Raw genomic sequence first — 22,344 nt, forward strand, 5'->3', positions numbered from 1 at the left:
ATATGTTTTTACCTTAGGAGGTGCAGCAATATCTTGGAAATCCTCTAAACGGAAATGTATAGCTAGTTCCACCATGGAGTCCGAGTTTATAGCTTTAGACTTGGCTGGCGACGAAGCCGAGTGGCTCAAACATTTTCTGGAGGATATTCCAGTGTGGCCAAAGCCTATAACTGCTATATGTATACATTATGACAGTATGACCGCACAATCAATGGCCAAAAGTCATGTATACAATGGAAAGTCGCAACACATCAAGCGTCGGCATAATACTCTTAAGAAGTTGCTCTCCAATGGAATAATACCCATTGATTATGTAAAGTCAAAGGAACATATAGCTGATCCTTTGACAAAAGGCCTACCAAGAGAGCAAATATTATTTACATCGAGAAGAATGAGTCTCAAGCCAATTCAATGAATCAAACTAGGCGGAAACCTAACCTAGCTAATTGGAGATCCCATGGTCTAGGTTCAATAGGCAAACTAGTTGAGTTTAATTCAAACGTTGAACACACAACTTACCCATTCTTATGATAAAATGTGTGTTGTCTGTTGAGTTTAAGGGGTTATGTTTTATACATTTAATGACATTAATATCTTGTTATCAAGAGGAATATGGTAGACTATTCTTAATTAATGTCACCTATATAGGAGTAAATGGGGCCGCATTTATGAGAAATGAAATGGCTAAATTCTCTAAAACTCCTACAAAATCCGGGATATATTCAGGGCCAAAATGAACACAACCGTATGAATTGACGTGTGGCAGATATGATATGTGTGTAGCATATTGTCTCGGTTTACTATTGCAGTGAACACTTCAAGATCTTCCACATCCACTGCGTCACCAGGTAAACCCGATATGTTTTCACTAGGGTAAGTTCAAGTCCAAAAGACACTTCACCCGATACATATCATGTCTATTCTCTCTCAGTTTTTGGCAGCCTAGTCATACATTTGCATTCAAATGTGGGGTATTGTTGAAAATTTTGAGTAGAAATTTCATTGTCCCACATTGGCTATTCCTAAAAGGTTTCCTCACTTTATAAGGCTTTGTCCCTTATAAAAAGTGATTGGAGTGATAAGCTTTGGAGAATAAAATTAGGCTCACCCTTGGGGTTGGGCTTTGGGGTGTACTAATTAATTAATAATTAATATATATAATTAATTATCAAAAGATGGGTTTTGGGGTGCACTAATTAGTTTATAATTAATTAATAATTAATATATATAATTAATTTGGCTCTTGGGCTCTGAAAATTAAATTCTTTAATTAATTATTTTTTTAATTAATTTTGAATTTAATTAAATTATTTTTTATTTGAACAGACACATCTTTTCAGATGAAGTTTGAAATAAAAAAACACAGAGAGCACAACACCTTTCTGAAAAGATGTCTCCCAACAGTCACATCTCATTCTCATACCTGTTGCGAACAGGCATAATCCCACTATATATACATCCATCTGCATGGCATTTAGAACACAGAAAATACAATTCTTCTTCTATAATCCAAAACATCCGTACTGAGAGAACCACATAGAAATTCGCCAGAAGTCAAGTTTTCCGGTGTTGGAATTCTGACTTGATCGTTGAATCTTGGTGATGCATACGTCCGTAAAACTACAAGTACTGAGTAGGGATGAAATTTCTATTTCAAGGACATTGCGGTACGCAAGCCTCGATCTTCAATATTTATGTTCAATATTATTTCATTGTTCATACTCTGTTAATTTCCTATTCGCATTTATTATTTATTAGCTTATATAATTATATCACAGATTGTTGACATATATCCAACAGTTGGGTTATGGTGGAATTAGGTGTCGATTTGGGAGGTTTGAAGGTGCGTACAGTTGAGAAAATCATTGGATTGCTTTGCAAGGATGGAAAGATACAAGAAGCAAGAAATCTTGTGAAGAAGGCTATGGCTTTTGAGCTCAGGCCTAGCAACTCAGTTCTTTTATGACATTACTTGTGGTTATTGTGAGAAGGATTTTGATGATCTGGTTGAGTTTCTATGCCGAAGTGTGCACCTGATGTTCAGGCTGGGAAAAAGATTATGCGTTCTCTATGTACCAGTTTCGGAACAAGAAGGGCGGAACTATATATGCGAGAATCAGAACATTTAGGCTTCAGTCCTGTTGGGTTAACCTTCGGGTGCTTCTCATGATTATGAATGGAAAATCGCAGGTATACAGCACATCAAGAGATAGCCCGAATTCTTAATGAAATTCAAAAGCTGTTGATTCTGCGTATGTAGTGAGTAGGGCAAGATGCAGTTGTACGTACAACATAGCAAGCACTAGTGTGTGGATGGAGTAGAAAGATAAGCGAGAGCTGGCTTGTTTTTCCAGCATGCAGGCGCAGCTTTCGGGGGGTCAAGGATATTATAAACTAGAAAAGCTTACCAACTCGAGGGAAAAAACCGACCCAGATATATAACATTGTTGTGGAACACGGTGGGGAATTTGGAAAATTGTTAAATGGAAAGGAGTCAAACTCAAAGGTTTAGATCCAACATCCAAGATTGTATAATTAGGTTTAATGGAGTGGGGAAACTTTGATGATAAATCTTATCATGGTTGTAAAAATGGAGTAAAGTATTTATTATTATTGCCTTTTTTTTATATACAAAGTCATGCTCTTCTAAGGTCCTCTTTTGAGGACATTTGAGGACCAAATGAAAAGTATCACAAGATTACATAAATATTTAGTTCTAAAAGCTTAAAATATTTGACAACTTTATAATGTAAAACAAGAAAATATGTTTTTTTAATGATTTATGAATTTCAAGTTGGTTTTACTTTGTTAAGTTGTCAAATAGTTTAAGCTTTTGGATCTAAACTAATCTAATTTTGTGGCTAATATGTATTAGGTCCTCATAAGTCCTCAAAATGGAGCCTTAGCAGAGCAGGATTGTTTTTATACAAGCGATAGTAGGAAGAGAGAATTGAAATTAGGACTTTGAACACAGAGGTAAATACTCTTAATTCCGAAAAAATGATTAAATTTAATTTATGATGGGTGTATGGAGAGTTTTTTCTATGTGTCAAGAACACAGTTCACTACAGCAAGTATCGTAATACAAGTGGTTGAAAAAAAAATTCAAGTATCCAACCACTTGTATTATAACATTAGGTGTACTGAACTGTGTTCCCAGCACACTGAAATTTCCGCAAGTCAAGTCTCAAAATCTTATATCATATACATGTTTCCAATTTGGTCGTGATTCACTTTGCCAAATTGGGGTCAAAGTTGGTGCAGTTGGAAGTGTGTGGTGACCTCTTTTATTTGGTATATCAGAGCAAGTACGAGAGCAGGTAATACACTTCACAATTCATGGATCCGTACGCCCAAAGAAGAATTTTTGGGAGCTTTAGTACTGTTCACTATAACGAAAAATCACATTTTTATATTAAAAAATCAATTTTTATATTATTCACTTTACCCTTTATTTTGTCATTATCGTTAAAACTTAAAGTTTTCAAGTCATTTTCATTAGTTTCCTGAAATTTCTCAATTTTTATGAATCTTTTCAGGTCCTGATGCAAACGTAGAGAGAGACTTTATGTGTTTACTGCATGCATATAAACACCCCTTCGACTCCTGTTCCAAGCACAACAATTAGCTTCCACAACTCGGGTTTCCAAAACCGATTAAAAACCGCGAATTTAATCCAGCACGAAAAACATTTGGAGAAACATGAAGGCAGGAGCAGCTATTGAGCTTGGTCATGGTGAGTCCAACTCCAAAGGGATAGCTTCAACCACTGCAAGCGCAGGGGTGAATCGAGGAGCATCTATCCTCGACTTCATTCTGCGTATAGTTGCGTTTCTTGGGACATTGGTGAGCGCAATCGCCATGGGAACCACCCGGGAAAGGCTTCCTTTCTTCACTCAGTTCCTTCAGTTCAGGGCTGAGTACGATGATCTTCCCACATTCACGTATGTTTCCTCACCACCAACTTTTCTGTGCTCATAAAATAGTAGACCTTCTAATGCATAAACTAATGAAGTTTAATCTTCTTACAATAACAGGTTTTTCGTGGTTGCGAGTTCCATTGTGTGCGCCTATCTGGTGTTTTCTCTAGCCCTTTCCGTCTTCCACATCATACGAAGCAATGCTAAGAAGAGCAGGATTATCTTGATCTTCTTCGACACGGTAATACCTCATTAAGATTTTGCGAGTTTACATCGTACTATCCATTACGCTTAAAGTTCGCTTAACGAAAGTGAGTTTTGTACCGCTGTGCAGGCAATGCTTGCTCTTCTGATGGCAGGTGCTTCTGCAGCAGCAGCTATTGTGTACTTAGCACACGAGGGAAATGCCAAGGCGAATTGGTTTACTATTTGCCAACAATTCAACGCCTTCTGTGAGCGTATCTCTGGCTCTTTGATCGGATCTTTTGTTGGAGTTGTTGTGTTCATGCTCTTAATCTTGCTGTCAGCTGCGGCCCTCTCTAAGCGCTGAGCGTTTAACACATGCTTCGTGCGTCAGTTTGTTGATTCACGTGACAGAGTGAATTTGCGTGACTCGTGTGTCATCTAAGATGTTTGTTTTTCCATTTGATACAAAATGTATATTGTGTTAATGTATTCCATTTTCTTTCCTTGCTCAATTCGACTGTGAATTCGGGTTTGTGTAACTATTTCAATCTGCTATATTGCATGCAGTCTATCATTTTATTTGGACACAAAATGTTGCTCTTAGAACGAACTAAAATGAATGCAAACGAAGACCGGTAGCCAAGAAGGTTTCAAACTCATTTACAAATCATATCAGAACTTTAAGAAGCAAAACTTTCTATTAGAACTACACATTATAATGACATCAGAGAACTGGGTCAACAATCTGAGGCTTAAATCCACGGTGTTTTTAACAGGACTTAGGTTTGCAATCGGACAAAAAATGCACGAGAGCATTGTTATCTGCTTCAATTAGGCTATAGCCAGGCTCCTTCTTCACCTCTACATCCCCTTGCCTCTCACCTCGCGAAGCATATATGTTAGATAATAGAACGAAATCCCAGTCTCATCCCTTCTCATTTCAAGTAGTCGCTTATTTGCATGCCTTCCCAGCTCAAGGTTTCCATAAACTCCACAAGCCCCAAGCAGATTCCTCCAAACAATGGCATTGGGAGCAATCTCCATTTTCTCTATGAACTCAAATGCTTCATTTAATAGCCCGGCACGCCCTAACAAATCCACCATGCACCCGCAATGCTTTATGTTTGGCACGATTCTGTAAACATTCTTCATTAGATTGAAATATCTGCGCCCCTCTTCTACTTTCCCGGCATGACTGCAAGCAACCAAAACTCCAACAACATGATCTCGTTAGGCCTGAATTTCAGCCTTCGCATCTCTTTAAACAGATTAACCGATTCCTTGGTGTGGCCATGAAATGCCAACCCTCCCATCACCGAATTCCATGAAGACACAATTTTGTCCCTCATCCGCCAGAATATATATATATCTATAAGCGCATTTCCAAGTATGATGCTCATATCTCCCGAACCCATCTCCAGAAGAGCGGAATGTATTGCCCTACGTCCAAATCTCTGATATCTTTCACGCAGACAAAAGTGTTGGTTAAACTTTTTGAAACTGTAAACTTAAGCTGCCAAAGAGATGGCTAAGAAGCTATGAATTTCATTAATTCAACTTGAATGAGAAATTACAACTTAAATAAGAAAAATAAGTCTACTGCTGCAACCAACATAACGTCCACTTTGCAGATTTTGTGGAACTACATTCCACGACTCCAACATGAAAAATAAACATGATTAACAACCTAACTATTACTCCTACAACTTAGGGATTCTCCTGTAGACTAGGTAAACAAGTCTCCTAACAACATGCAACCACTTTATTGAAAAATAAATAATCTAAAGATAAATCTTAACACCCTCCCTTAAACTGATTTCTACAGACAAAACAGTTTAGGATTGATCTTCATCTTCACTTCACTCCTGTGCGAGTCCTTCCCTTGAACAAACTCCAAGCATACTTCTAAGCTTCTCGAACACTGATTGTTTGAGAGGTTTTGTCATGAGATCAGCAGCTTGATCTTCATTCTTACAGAACTGCAACTTAATCACACCATCTTTGCATAGATCATGCAAGAAATGGTATCTAACATCGATATGTTTGCTTCTTCCATGCATAATTGGATTCTTGGAAATTTGCTGAAACATTATCACAATAAATTGTTGAATCTTGTTGCTGGTTACCAAGAACTTCTAGCATTCTTCTCAACCAAATAGCTTGGCAGGAACATGAAGCAGCTGCCACAAACTCAGCTTCAGTAGTGGATAATGTCACAATTTGCTGCTTCTTCGAGGACCATGAAACTACACCTGAAGTTATTAAAAACACATTTTCAGAAATGCTTTTACGATCATCAATATCACCTGTGTAATCACTGTCAGTAAAACCAATGGAAACTTGACTTTCTTCCTTTCTTATAAAGAATCTCAAAGTCTGTTGTGTCTTTCAGGTAATGAAAGACTCTTTTGGCTGCCCTGAGATGCATCTCAGTGGGATTCTCTATATATCGACTTATCACGCTTAGAGAATGCATGATATCAGGCCTCGTGGAAGTTAGATACATCAAACTTCCAACTATCTGTTTGAAATAAGTGTTGTCAACTTTTTCCCCATCAGGATCTTTACTCAACTTTAATCCTTACCTCTGCTGGAGTTCCAATTGGGTTGCAGTTCAGCATTTGAAACCTTTCCAATACTTCCAGAACATATTTTTTTTGGCAAATAAAAATACCAATTGCTGATTGTACTACTTCTATGCCAAGAAAGTAGTGCATCAGTCCCAAGTCACTCATATCAAACTCTTTCATCATACACTTCTTAAAATCATCATACATATCAACACCACTTCCATTATAAATTAGATCATCAACATAAAGGCATACAATGAGCATTTTACCTTCATCACCAACCTTAACGTACAAAGTATGCTCATATGGACACTTTTGGAAGCATTGTTTGACATATGCATCTACGCGGCTGTACCAAGCTCGTGGTGCTTGTTTCAACCCATAAAGTGCCTTCTTCAACCTTAGAACCTTCTTCTCTTTACCTTGCTGCACATAGCCTCGAGGTTGATCGACAAACACTTGTTCTTGCAATTCACCATGTAAAAAGGCAGATTTCACATCTAATTGAAAAATAGGCCAGGAGTTTAAACAGCTAGAGAGATTACCAAATGAATTGTGTCTTACCTTGCAAATGGGGCAAACACTTCTTTGAAATCGACACCATATTCTTGCTTGTATCCCTTTGCTAGTAAACGGGCCTTGTGCTTGTCCACCTCACCTTTCTCATTCAATTTGGTTTTAAAAACCCACTTCACACCAATAGTCTTCTGACCTTTAGGCAAATTAGTAATCTCCCATGTATCATTTTTCTTAATTGACTTAATTTCAGCATCCATTGCCTTTTTCCATTTTTGAGTCCTCAATTGCTTCCTCAAAGGCGAGAGGAGTATAATCTGCAAACAAGGCAAAGTATGCAGTAGTATCATTATCAGAGAGTTTATCTCCACTTCCATAATCAATCATCCAAGATGGTCTCTTCCTTGGACGTTGAACTTGAGGTAGTTGAGCATTTGCAGACTGAGCATTTTCTAGTGGGATTTCGTCAGGCTTAAAAGACTGCTCAATCCTATCGTCTGTTGCATCAAAGTTAGTTGGAATTTGATGTTGCTGCTTGTCTTTGCAAGACCAAACCCATGTCTTTTCTTCATCAAAAATCATATCTCTGATGGTAATCACCTTCTCAGTAGTTGGGTTGAAGAATTTGTAGGCTTTGGAGTGTTCACTAACTTTAAGAAAGACACACTTTGCACCCTTGTCGTCGAGCTTCTTCCTTTCTTCGTCTGGAATATGTGCATATGCTATGCACCCAAACGCTTTAAAGTGATCCATAGAGGGTTTCTATCCACTCCAAGCTTCCTCAGGTGTCATATTTTTAATAGAAAAAGTGGGACACCTGTTCAAAACATGAATGGACCATAAAACTATTTCAGGCCAAAAACTTTTAGGAACTCCTCCCTTAACTAAAAAGTTTATGACCATGTTAAGAATGGTTCGATTTTTTTCTCTCAGATACACCATTTTGCTGGGGTGCATATGAAGTAGTGAGTTGCCTTCGAATCCCTTGCTCATCACAAAAAACTTCAAACTCTTTTGGGCAATACTTACCACCATGATCAGTTCGAAGGGTTTTGATCATTCTTCCACTTTCATTCTTAACAAGTGCCTTGAAGCTTTTAAATGCATTAAAAGCCTCTGATTTTTCCTGTAAAAAATACACCTATGGCTTTCTATTGAAGTCATCAATAAAAAGTAAAAAAAATTCTTCTTACCATTCGATACTGGATTGATTGGACCACATATGTCTTAATGCACCAACTCCAGTAGGTTTTGAGCTTTCCAAGCCTTTCCTTTGGGAAGTTGATCACGATGTTGTTTGCTTACAACACACTCTTCACAGACTTCAGATGGAGGTGTGATCATGGGAAGGCCATTCACCATTTACTACTGATGCAGTGTCCTCAAGCCATTGGAATTCAAATGGCTATATCGAAAGTGCCACAGCTATGATGAATTGTCTTTCTTAGCCTCAAACAAGTTTGGATAGTCTTGATCTTCAGCGGAAAAAATCTGTTTTGGCTCATTTGAACCACAGTAATGGCACCCCTTACAGGATCATATATCTTATATGCATCTTTCTAAAGAGTTATTATATAACCTTTTTCTTGTAACTGTCCAGCGCTTAACAAATTTGTTTTCAAACTAGGCACATAAAACACATTTGAAATTGTTTCAACAAAATCATTCTTAGTCCTATTCTTAGTCCTTATAGGTCACAGTAATTTGAAAGTTTTCATTCAGAAATGAAAATGATGACTTACAACCACTCATATGAATGTTGCAACCTGTGTCTACATACCACACTTATGAATCCATCTCTTCCTTGACGTGGAAAGCCATCAAAAGTGTCTCATCATCATTCTTTTAGAAAGTTGGACTTCTCTTCTTTCTCTTTGTCTTTTGGCAACTTCGTGTAGCATTCATTGTGATAATGCCCATAATTTCCACACCTGTACCACTCAATGTCAGACTTGTCAACTTGTCATTTTCCTCTATTCTGAGAGTGATCATCATATCTCTTAGAACTTTGGTGTTATCTGTCTCCATCTCGGTTGCCTCGACCACTTCTTCCTTTACCTCTACCTTGGCCTCTTCCTCTTGAGCTTGAGGATTTAGAAAAGGTAGAAGCTTTCAGAGCTTGTTCTTCTAAGTTAACAAGTTCTGTGGTGCCACGGTTCAGCTGTTGCTCATGACCAACAAGGAGCTTCTGAGCTCATCAATCGACATCTCCACGGTGTCGTTTGACCCTTCAATATAGCAAACGATATAGTTAATCTTTGGAGCCATAGGTCTCAGGATCTTATCTACAATGGAGCCATCATCAAGCTTGTCACCATGGATTCATATTTTGTTTGCAATCTCCATGGTCCTTGCGAAATACTCGATGACAAACTCTCCATTCTTTGTTTGAAGAGTCTCAAAGTCTCGTTTTAGGGCCTGAAGCTGTGCACGCTTCACTCTTGCTGACCCTTGGTACTTTTTCTTCATGGAGTCCCAAATGTGCTTGGAAGTATCCTTCTGAAGAATAGTCTCCAAAATCGCACTATCAATTGATTAGAATAGGTAATTCTTTATCTTCAAATCCTTCAACTTCAGTTCTTCAAGCTTCCGTTGCTATGCAGCCATAATAGTACTTTCTTTGGGTATAGTATATCACGTTTCCACAAGATCCCAATACTCTTTGGAGCGTAGGAAATTCTTCATCGACATGCTCCAATGATCGTAGTGGCCGTCGAAGCATGGAATCGCTGGTTGAACGAAATTCTCTGCTAGCTTGTCAAACGCCATGGATGCTTGCTACTGCAAGGACAAAAGCTGCTGCTTCTATGTGAGATTCTCAACACATGCCTAGTAGGGGCTCTGATGCCAAATGTTGGTTAAACTTTTTGAAACTGTAAACTTAAGCTTGCTGATAAAGAGATGGCTAAGAAGCTCTGAATTTCATTAATTCAACTTTGAATGAGAAATTACAACTTAAATAAGAAAAACGAGTCTACTGCTGCAACCAACATAACGTTCACTTTGCAGATTTTGTGGAACTACATACCACGACTCCAGCATGAAAAATAAACATGATTAACAACCTAACCATGACTCCTACAACTTAGGAATTTTCTTGTAGACTAGGTAAACAGGTCTCCTAACTATGTGCAACCACTTTATTGAAAAATAAATAATCTAAAGATAAATCTTAACAAAAAGACTCAAAAACATTGTCACTTCATCAGGCTTTTCTCCCAGATTTCTCTCATCTCGTCAAACATGTGCAATGCCTGCTCATTTGAGGCGCAGAGTACATAACCAGCAATCATTGCATTCCAAGTCACGTCTCTTTCGGAACCTCATCAAAGAGCTTCCTTGCACTCTCCATCTTCTTGCATATCCTGCTGTCAAGGGTGACCACGGCACAACCCCCTCTTCGCCGAGTCATCAAAAAGCGCGCTTGCCAACGTGTTCGACTCGAAGCTGAACCTCACAACCTTCCCATGAATCCCCATTCCCATGTTAACCCAAGAAAGCTTAGTGCAGGATTTTCCATCTGGGTATACAGTAAAACCGCATTTAAAGGGTTTTGGCTCTGAGCTGAGCCTCTGATCATGGTGTTCCACATGAAGGTGTCTGGTTCAGACCCATGATCGAATGGCATACTTTATGGTGCCTGAAATCTCCATGGCGCTGCAGAATATGAGTTCTCGTATGGCGGAATAGTTCGAATTGAAGCCGTTGACCACCATGGAGCCGTAGACTTGCTTGAGAGCTCGGAGGTTGGTGCATTTTAGCCATAGGCTTGACCGTTAGTGGCGGTTGGCGCTCCTGTCGTTTGGTCTCCTTCGGATCATTACATGTAGCTCCGCCGCTAGGACTCCTGGGAGGAAGCCCAAACTCAAATTAAAAGGAGAATGGGCTGAAAATGGGCTTTAAGCTCGAATTTTCGGCCCATCTAATTTAGAATAGATCACCAAACTACAATTTTAGGCTCAAATTATTGAAACGGAGCAACGCACAATTAGAAAGAGTGAGAGTTTAAATAGTTGGAATAGTTGTGGCAGAAATTTTATGTGCGTTAAAGCATAAATTTTGTATTAGTAGTGTTGATATTTGAAACCGCAGAAGATCAATAACTCGTCAATATGTTTTGCTACTAATATATTATCAATAATTTATGGGCATCATATCAACGATCTACGTAATAACTGGTTTGTGTGTTTGAGCTATATGTTTCATCATCGTAGTTGTCAGCATCACCATGGCAAGACCTAGTTATTTGTATCATTTGTGAGTGTTGTATAATATAGGGTAGAAGTGGAAATGGATCGTCTTAAATTATACCAATTTATATTTTTGTGTTATGTTCATATCAATCGATGAGTTGATTAACATGCAAAATGATACAAAAGTTTTTTTTTTTTTTTTTTGGTCCAAATACAAAAATAATAATCTAATAATACAATAATAGTTGGACAATGTTAGCTACGTTCTTAACATGTTCGCATCAAATTTTTCATGCAAGTTTCGAACTATATATTATGTCGGCTAGAATTGTCACTCTTAATATAAACGGTAACGTGCACTTTGTTCATGGTGCTTGTGTGTTTCAAACAATAATTAAATCAAGCACAAATAATTGTGAAAAAAAAAAATCAACTTAGGTGGTAACAAATCTATGAAATAATAACCCTACAACTGCCTCCTCCATAAGAAATTGTTTCAAATCTATCCCCAAGAATCTAACATGATAATTTCGTCAACGATACAGTCATGATCATCCTGATTTCTCAACAAAAACATGTTCTTGATAAATAATTTTAAAAGAAGAAATAATGTTGCATTTTTTAAGAGCAAATAAAAAGAAAGGAAAGAAAAAGAAGATCTGCGGCCTCCCCCGGATATCATATATAATTTGTTCAAATAAAATATAAGGTACTTCTGATAGCTATCACATCTTAAAGAATAGAATAAATATATTTAATTAGCGATGTTTATGTCACAGAAGACTAGTCATTGGTATATAGTTATAAATATTATCTTTCAACAATATTATATGAGGAATATATCTCTCGTTTCAACTAGGGGTGGTTCGGTATGGGATCCCATACCGAAACCCTTGTCCCGAATCCCAAACCGAAATTTTTGGGAATCCCAAATTCAATACCAATCCCAAACCAAATTTTCAGGAATCCCAATTTTCGGGAATCCCGAAATAATTTCGGGATTTCGGGACAAATCGGGAATCCCGAAATGCTTTTGGGCTTTTGGACTAAAATTTGACATATTATGTTTTTGGGCTAAAATTTGACATATTATGCTTTTAGGCCCAAACTGCCAATTTGTTATTTAATTTTATACTAATTTGACATCTTCCTGCTTAGTACCATAGCTTTCTTCAAGACACTTATATGCAGCTTCAATATCTGCATATGTATTCTGCTCACTTGCCTGGAACAATGAAAATATGGGACTTACGTGATGCACTGTGCTCAAACAACTAGTTAATACAAAAACTGTTCAAATATCCAACAGACCTTTCCAGTTGATTGCCCATACCCCGAATAGTCGTACCTGCAAAACATTACAGATATGTAACATTGAGAATATTATTGATTACAATGAAGGATAACAGATAACTGATAAATTATTTCTAAACAACGAGGATAACACAATTTCTCGCAGACATGAACCAAACAACTAAGTTAACCCTGTGACCTTATGGCACCAGATGAAACTTACGCAATGACAATGGTAATGCATCATATGGTATGACGAGTATACAAAGCTACACCACAACTGCAATCCTGGTGGACATTGAATGACTGATCGCGGTGCGAAAGGCACTCACAGCTACTATATCATCTCAAACTAGACTGTCTAAGCAGGCAAAGGGGCTGGATAATCCACTCAATAGATGGCAGAAAAGGTAGATCAAAGGACCGAACATCAACATCATAACTGATTTGGCTTTCCTCAAATTAAAAGAAGGTATATCACAACACTAGTCCCACATCGCATTTCTTCTATATTGAAGCTGCATATAAGTGTCTGGTGAAGCCGTGAAGGAAGGCTGCTGGAAGTAAGGAAATCGAACGGAAGTGAAAATTGAAATGGGGATCTAACCTAAAAACAAATGAACGGCACAGATTAAATCTAAAACAATGAACGGTTGAAATAATTCTCTTATAATGAAAAAATAATATATATATATAATATTTATTTCAATTCGGTATGGGAATACCGAAAAAATGGAGATGCAATACCGAATCCCATACCGAAAATTTCGGTTTGGTTCGGGATGACATACCGAAAATTTCGGGAATTTTGGTTTGGGATTTTTTTGGTTTGGGATTGGGATTTTTTCGGTTTGGTTTGGGATTTTTGGGATTTTTTTCCAGCCCTAGTTTCAACGTATTTTTAAAATAACTTAAAGCTTTTTGGTTAAAATTATTTTTTGATTCCAAAAGCATTTTAAGTGCTTTTTTTTCTCATAATTTACTTGTATTTTTGTTAATGATTAGTTCCAAAAACACTTCAAGTATTTTCAGTCATTTTAAAAACACTTCCAAACGAGCATATAGATGCTATAATTCTCAAATAGATAGTTGGAAATGGTCACTACCAAAATGTCCCCTCACTTTATAAGGCTTTGTTCCTTATAGAAAGTTATTCAAGTGATGGATCATGAAGCATAAAATTGGGCTCAACCTTGGGGTTGGACTTTGGGGTGTACTAATTAATTGATAATTATTTTTATATCAACATACATCTTTTCAAATGAAGTTTGAAGTGATGAAAGAATGCCAAAGAGCAAAGCACCCCTTTGAGAAGATGGCTTCCAACAGACGCATCTCATTCTCATACTTGTTGATATAGGCATGAACCTATAATATATACATCCATCTGCATAGTATTTAGTACACATAAATGTAATATTCTTCTTCTACAATCCAAAACATTCATACTCAGAGAACCACAAGGAAATTCTCCAGAAGTCAAGTTTTCCAGTGCTGGAATTCTGACTTAGATCGTTGAATCCTAGTGAAGCAGACGTCTGTAGCACTACAAGCACTGAATAAGGATGAAATTTTTATTTCAAGGACAATGTGGTACGCAAGCCTCGATCTTCAATTTATCTATTTAATATTATTTCATTTTTGTTCTTACTTTGTTAAGATATTTATTCACATTTATTATTTATTAGCATATATAAATTTATCATTGATTGTTGATATTTATCTAACAAGTGGGTGGTAAATTTCACTGTAGCATTTGTGTCTCGTCAATGTCGTCACACTATTGGCAGAGTACGAAACAGTACATCTAATAAAGGTATTTGATAATGTTATAACTTCTAACTGGTGTATTGTCCGCACCACCATAGTTAGTTTAGTGGTTAGAAACGAATTTTGTATTTGTATTCTATATTGTATATTTGGGGTTCGATTAATTTCTGACGCTGATGAATCACTCGGTGATAGTCAGAAAGATGTTGAAATGTCTTTACGAGTTTTTCTGGTCTTGAAAAATGTAGACTACAGTGATAAAACTATTAGCCGATCCCCTTTTTCGAAAGAAAGAAAGCCGGTTTATTGTCTGATGGTTGTGGACCTGTGGTCCTAACCCTTCTCTTTGTATCCTGCGTTTCCACAACTCTCGCAAAGATAAGCTTTTAGGTTTTTGATGTGCCCCATGCACTCAAAGATAAGTGAGAATTAAGTGGAACAACTTGCTTCAACTTGCTTCCACTTTCGATTAAGCAACTCAAAAGCATCCGATAAGCTTTTGCCGATTTGTTTGTGAATTGCTTGAATTTGGTCTGATTAAGGAGAGGGACTTTGAATCATGTTCCCAATAGTTCTAATTAGTCTGTATAAATATCCCAAATCGTTTGATTTAGGTGCACTAATTCCATCATTAGCCCAAGTTTGATCACCAATAAGCCTATAGTTAGATACCTAAATTAATTAGAGTGCCCTTAATCTAGACAAGATCAATTATCAATAACTAATTAAATCTGACATTTTAGGTCTAGCTAGATGCCATGCCAATTATTCCTCTTTGAAAAGAAAAAAAGAAGCGAATGCATATGGTAACTAGAAATATGTGATGAAAAGAAGCTATTAGTCATATTGCAGAGAAGTTTTCGGCGTCAATACATACATATATGGCACATCCCGATCGAAATCAAGGCGTGCTGACCGTCACGCGAATGTGACGTAGCCATGTGCACAGTGCGGAAGCAATAATAATATAAAAATACGAAGAAATAAAAACCAAACTAACTAGAGCACTAAATAAGATAAGGTGCAAAACGAAATAAGTGTGAATTCACAACCAGAGCACAAGTAGCCTAAGTGCAGTCCAGCAAGACAAATACTAATTATACAACACCCAAAGGTGACCATACAATGGTGGTAATCTGTCAGAGCTGTCGTGAATTCCTCGCAAGCCACCAAAAAGCACTCCTAACTAGAACTTGGAGGGGCGCCAAAACAGAAAGTGTGAGTGGGCAAAAACAAAGCTTTTAAAAACCATTTCAATTATCAAAGATTGTAACCCCTCGCCGTAAAACCTGTATAATTTCCTAGAAAATAGAATATATAACTATACCACAACCATGCTCAGAATAGAAAAATTCACAAATATGCCATGTCGAATATCTCAGCAATAAAATATGTAAGCCATGTGATATAAATCAATGCAAATGATATGTCAACCGGAGTCACCTAACGTGACCTGTATGGTTGAATCTAGAGCTTATCCATCTAGCCGGAGTTACCTAACGTGACCTATACAGCTCAAATCCACATCTCATCAAATACACTTGCACACGAGTCAGAACCACCTAAAGTGGTATGTATAATAAGACTGGGTGTAAATAAATACGCTCAAGCGCTACGATCACGTGAAGACTGTGCGAATAATCACGGTTCACCTACGAGTCGGAACCACCTATACTGGTCTGTACGACAAGATTGTGCACCTAACTTGGATCCAAGGTGAGCGTATGGTGCGGGAGGTGAACATCATGTGAAAGACTATGCCCTAACTCTGGGTGGGAGCACTAACACCGAGGTGCAGGTTTATGAGCTCTCAACACATCTCACATAATCCTCAATTACCTTAACAATCTACAACTCACCTGGTACTTACCTAAGCGTCCACCACGTCAAATCACAATATGCACACTATATTAATTCAATGATCTACGTATAAATCAATATGCATGGCATTTCTAAAAATAATTTCATTTAAATCGATTTTCTGGGAAAAATCTCAAGTATATAGGTATATACGAAAAACCAAAAGCCCACTCATTGGTATGTGGAAGGGTCATAGCCCCCAAGCCTCGATTGACTACACTCGTCCTAAGGATAGGTCTCACCTATATGCGAAACAATTATATAAATGTTAATTTAAAGCACATAAACGAAACCAGCTAATAACTTATCATACATTGCTCAAATGAGGTGTTTGAATATACCAACGTGATCTAATCAACACCACAAACATCCCCATATTTTTAAAATAATTTTTGGACCATCCACGTGCCGGCAAGGGCACGGCCAGACGCGCCCCCACACACGGCCAACCCTGACGGCAACTTAACTGCCATTAGGAATATTCCGTTAAACATACCTGACACCGTTAATCGCCGTTAGGAATATTCCGTCAATTGGACCTAATTGGACCTATCTATTTTTCTTCCTAACTTTTTGGACCTAATTGGAAGTAAAATTTTGTTGATTTTGTTTGGTTGCCAACTGGACCACATGCACACACACACATCCAATCTCGTTGCCCCTCTCTCTCCTCCCTCTCGAATTTTTTTTCCATTCGTCTGTACACTCGTACGGTCATCTTCTCAACTCTCGTCATCTCTCACAGATCGAGGTGTTTAAGACCACCATTGTTTGGTCACCTTTGGGTGTTGTATAATTAGCATTTGTCTTGTTGGACTGCACTTAGGCTACTTGTGCTTTGATTGTGAATTCACACGTACGTGCTCCAGTTAGTTTGGTTTTTATTTATTCGCATTTTTATATTATTATTTCTTCCGCACTGTGCACATGGCTACGTCACCTTCGCGAAACGACCAGCACGCCTTGATTTTGGTCGGGGTGTGTTAGTTTGAAAATAGATGGGTCCAAAAGCTTAGCCCATTTACACACACAACCACACAACGTTCAAGAGCAAAATCGTCATTTCACGTTATTGATAAAAATCATTCGGGACGGGCTGTCACAACCTACCCCCTTTAAGAAAATTTCGTCCCCGAAATTCACACAACAAATACAAACTATTAGTAATCATAAAACAAGCGTGGATACATCTCTTTCATACGCTCCTCTGTCTCCCAAGTAACCTCTTCCACCGAGTGATTTCTCCACAAAACTTTCACTAAACGCATAGTCTAATTTCTCAAAACCTTATGTTTCCAATCTAGAATAGTCACTACCTCCTCAACCTTTGAAAATTAATCCAAATTTGACTTATAATGAAGAGCCAGTGACTATTTTGGATTGGAAAGACAAGGTTATGAGAAATTAGACCGTGCGTTTAGTGAAAGTTTTGTGGAGAAATCACTCGGTGGAAGAGGCTATTTGGGAGACAGAGGAACCTTGATTTCGGTCGGGGTGTATCATATCAATCGTGTCGCTCATTCATATTTTAAAACGTAAATTAAAACGTGACAGTATAATTATCGTACTAAAAATTGTATGTTAAAGGTAGAAAGTTGTATTTATGTCATTTTAGTCAATGTAGAAAGTTGTATAATTTCACTCAACATATCATTAATATTTCATCTTACCTTTAGTAGACTAATCTTATTGGTGGTGAGGAGTACTTAGAATAAATTGAACTGTGTGTTATAATTTTTTTTAATAAAAAAACTCCCAAATTATATAGCTCGTTTGAAAGTGTTTTTAAAATAATCGAAAGCGTTATAGAGAAAATATTTTTGAGTTTCAAAAGCACATGAAGTGCTTCCTGAAAGTACTTCAAGTGCTTTTGAAACATTTTCGTTTTTGCTGATAATTGGTTTTAAAAATATTTTTACCAAAAGTATTTTCAATCACTTTAAAAGCACTTCCAAACGAGTCCAAAGGTTATGATTAACACCCAAAAAAAAAAAAAAAAAAAAAAAAAAAAAACCATTTTGAGGTAATGATTTGGCACACAAATATTACCCCAATGATTGAAACCCAAATTTCTATGCCTCCATCCAAAGTCTTGGTCAATGGAAGAATAAAATGAATTAATAAACAATAAGAGAGCAATTAGGCAGCTGTAGCCTCCTCTTATTTATTATTTTTTATTGCCTAACCTACTTTTTTTAAATTTAATAAAAAATAATTAATAATGTAATCACATTATCATAAACGGATTTGGATCGGCTTCGGACCTTAATGTCCGGAGCCTAAGAAGCAATTCATCTGGGCCGTATAAATTGAATCTAACGGTTTTTTTTAACTCATTTTCTTGGCCCACCACACAAAATCAACAACTTTGATTTCTTTTACACACCAATTAACAGTCCAAATGAATTGATATCTAGCATTCAGACACTAAGGTTCGTAGCAGATCCAATTCCATCAATTATCATACCTTCACTTGGTCAACATTTTCTGCGAACCGCATTAACCCACGTTTCAATCTCAGTCGTGGCCTCTTGTCGGAGTGGAGGAAGCAGGACCCACAAATGCCAACACAGCACCTACGGTCAACGTAGCTTAATTTAGGTTTGGCACAAACTTTTCCTCTCAGCCAATCAGAACTTGCCAAGTTTATGAGTTTGGTTGCTTTTCAGTGGGCAACGGCGGCACAGTCAATTTTTTTTTTTTTCTGGACGGCGGATGGTAGATATTAATATTGACCGGACGATCAAACATGAGCCGTCCGATCATGAAGGTTGCCGAGATGATTGGAAACCCTAAGTTATACTACTATGTCCCACGCACTTTGTTAATTTTTGTCAATTAATTTTCTGCAATTTATTTGATTTTATAAGCAAAAATTGAGAAGAGTGTTTGAGAGATAAAAAACCAGTGTTTGGATAGTACCATCCAAAAAAAAGCTATTTGTTAACTAAAAACTAATGAAAATACCGTTGTACCCTTCCATTCATAATTAGAAGAAGTATAGTGATATTGACACACTCCTTTTTGCTTCTCACACCCTTATTAATTTTTGTCTATTGATCTTCTTCGATTAATTCGATCCGACAATCGAAAATTAACAAAGATGTATGAAAGGTAAAATGAATGTGTGAATAACATCATCCTAAAAGAAAATATTAGAAAAAAAAATCATAGCCAATAAGTAATTTCGCATAAACAATTTTGCTCTTTTGTTTTCTTTTACAAACATGTCATCAAAACACGCCTCTAAATTTTAAAAATAAAAATAAAATTATCTCACTCTCATGTTCTCTTTTTCTTCCCGTCTCTCTTTTACATTTCTTTTCAACTTCTTTCTCTTTCAGATATATATATATTTTTTCTTTTTAAATCTTTAATAGATGAAGTCCCTACCCCTACGCTTTCAACTACATTATTAAAATATTTCCTGAAAAGGAAAGCGTTTAATTTCTTATCAAGATTAATCAAGAACGTAAAAGGTTAATTAATTATATAGTTATTGAAAACCAGGCACGGGATGGAAATCAACGCAGCTGCTAATGATGCCAAATTTTGCTGCTTTGTTTGTTGGCATTGAGGATGTAACAAAATGCACGTGCATGTTTAATTTCCATATGATAATAACCTGACTAAATCAAACACTATTAATTAAAAGGGTAGTTTGGATTAGGTATTTGCAAATTAGATGAGGAATCGTTTTTTTTTTTCCAAACCTAAGTACTAAACAATACATAGTACAGAAAAATTTGACGAAAAACACACGAGCTAGTACCAAAATGCATTATTACGTGTGAACGTGGGTTTCTGATACGCTTGTAGTCAAGATATTGAAAGTGGATTTGTTATTATGATCTATGTGTTTTCAACCTTATTAATTGTATGACCTTGGTGTTTACACCTGCACCACATAAAAACGGTTATAAGCTATTACCAATGTTGAATTATGTTAGCATCAATCTCAGACGCTCCATTCGTTTCAGGAAAATGTTGAGCCCATGGACGTATATGCCCCATCCATGTGCCTTAGGTGAACCCAGAAATAATTGATAACTATGAAACCCACACTTAAATTTCTGTGAAACCAGCTAGCTAGCTAGTTGGGACCCTATATACTACATATAGTTTCTCAAGGCAAAGCCATAGGTCCCTTTTTTTTTTTTATCTTATTTATTTGTTGGAGGTTTTTTAATCAAAATGATCCTTCAGACTGACATAATTCCTTATTCTGATGTCTAACAATGAAAATCGTTAAAAGTGATCCTTGAATTTGTCCAGTGTAAATCATTTTGGTCATTCTGTGAAAAATCTGTCATTATCCTCATTAAATCATTTTGGTCATTCTGTGAAAAATCTGTCAGTATCCTCATTAAATGAAGGTGTTGGTTTGACAATAATACCCTTGAAAAATAATCATATGATCATTCACGTGACAATTTAATGAGAATCAGAAACTATTTTGACTTAAAAAGCCTTTGCTCAATGACAATAGATCTTGTTGGCAGAAGTTAATCTTTGGATGGGTGCATTTGAGGTAATAGCATAATTACTAAAACTAGTTTGAAAAGTTCAGTGGTTTGATGCACCACCCTTTTTTTTCTTTTTTCTTTTTTTTTCTTTTTAAATTGACTGCCTATTTCACGAATTGAATGTGACTTTGTCGGTTTTTGGTTGATGGAATTGGACCGTAAATTGCAACATTTGTTATGGAATTGTTCTTGTCTTCAATGTGAGTAATTTGGTTTTAGTTGTAGTTACGTGTGATATTACACGAGTAATTTGACTGTGAAAGGAATTCATGCGTTTCATATTTAAGTTAATTCTAAGTTACGTCAGCATTAAACAGCTGACTAGATGTAAAAATTAAGAGAATAGTTAAATTAGCATAATTATGAACGCAATATGAGAAAATTTGCGTGTTCTCATTTTGGAAAATGACTCCAAACCTTAAGTTGTAAAATGAGGTTAGTCCTAATGTATTTGGTAATTCATCTTTACAAGCGATTCATTACTTACCCGTTTGGGGTGATATTCCTTATATTTTCATGTAATTTTTTTCAATCAACGAAAACTTTTAGTTTGGAGCCCCAAATATAAGGCAAAAGAAGTGCACGCAAGGGCTATAACTTCATGATTTTTAGCTAATTCAAGTTGGAGCAAGTTCCTCGATGCATCATCGTTATATATACAACCAAACACATGAGTCGACTATATACCTACCTGAAATATGCATTACCACACTGAGAGATGGTCACCGTTCACACCTAGCTCGCATATATTGGTAAAGAAGTTTTGTCTACTTGTCCAACAGACCGTCCCCTTTATTGCCAAAAACAAAAATGTTGCAAATAGAAAATAATTATTTTGTTTTTTTAGTACTTTAATGTTCGTTTTGATAATTGTTTTGTTTTTCGCTTTTATTTTTATTGTGTTAAGAGTTATAAGAGGAATATGTGGGAGAAATGAGAGATGAAAAAAGTAGATTAAAGAATAAAGACTAAATTACATAGCGCTGGAGTGCAGAGATTGTCCTACATTACTCAGTAAGGGGGCGTTTGTTGCGTCGGACTATCTCGGACTGGATTAGCTTCAATGACTAAGCTGGACTGGCTTAGACTAGACTAAACTGGACTAACTTAGTGAAGCGTTTGGTGCAGTATTGGACTAAAAAGCTGGATAATAACAAATTCTAATATTATTTTATTTAATATATAAATTATTAATATTTTATTATGATCTTATCTTTTTCTCCATCTTTTCCTACCATTTCCGTCCCACTTTTTTCCTCTTCTCTCATCGTCCCACCCTCTCCTTCGTTTTTTCCTCTCAGACCTTTCAATTCATGTCTCTTTCTCATTCCTGGTCAAACTCCTTATTGATTCCAGTCTCTATTTCTCTGTCGTCCCTCCCTCTCTAGCTATGTGTTGTTCGAACGGAACCTCACGGCTCCAATTTTCCCGACGAGTTGCAGGTTTCCCGATGTGTTTTTTGGCCAGTTAGCATCGCCAAAAAATTCATCACCATCCCTGGACCGAGATC

General features: G+C 36.8%; 1 protein-coding gene and 1 pseudogene across 1 annotated transcript; one reads left to right on the plus strand and one right to left on the minus strand.

Moving 5' to 3' along the window:
• Positions 1-3,702: 3,702 nt before the first annotated feature.
• LOC137749409 (casparian strip membrane protein 1-like) lies at positions 3,703-4,470 on the plus strand. The gene is made up of 3 exons (XM_068489504.2): positions 3,703-3,944; positions 4,038-4,161; positions 4,255-4,470. Exons 1-3 carry the CDS (start codon positions 3,703-3,705, stop codon positions 4,468-4,470), a joined length of 582 nt encoding a protein of 193 aa, XP_068345605.2.
• A 405-nt stretch (positions 4,471-4,875) lies between these two features.
• On the minus strand, positions 4,876-11,013 carry LOC148689256 (pentatricopeptide repeat-containing protein At5g15300-like; annotated as a pseudogene).
• Positions 11,014-22,344: the final 11,331 nt, after the last annotated feature.

The sequence above is a fragment of the Pyrus communis genome, chromosome 17 (assembly GCF_041283825.1).
Source record: "Pyrus communis isolate YQ-2024b chromosome 17, ASM4128382v1, whole genome shotgun sequence".
In the NCBI taxonomy this organism is placed as follows: Eukaryota; Viridiplantae; Streptophyta; class Magnoliopsida; order Rosales; family Rosaceae; genus Pyrus; species Pyrus communis.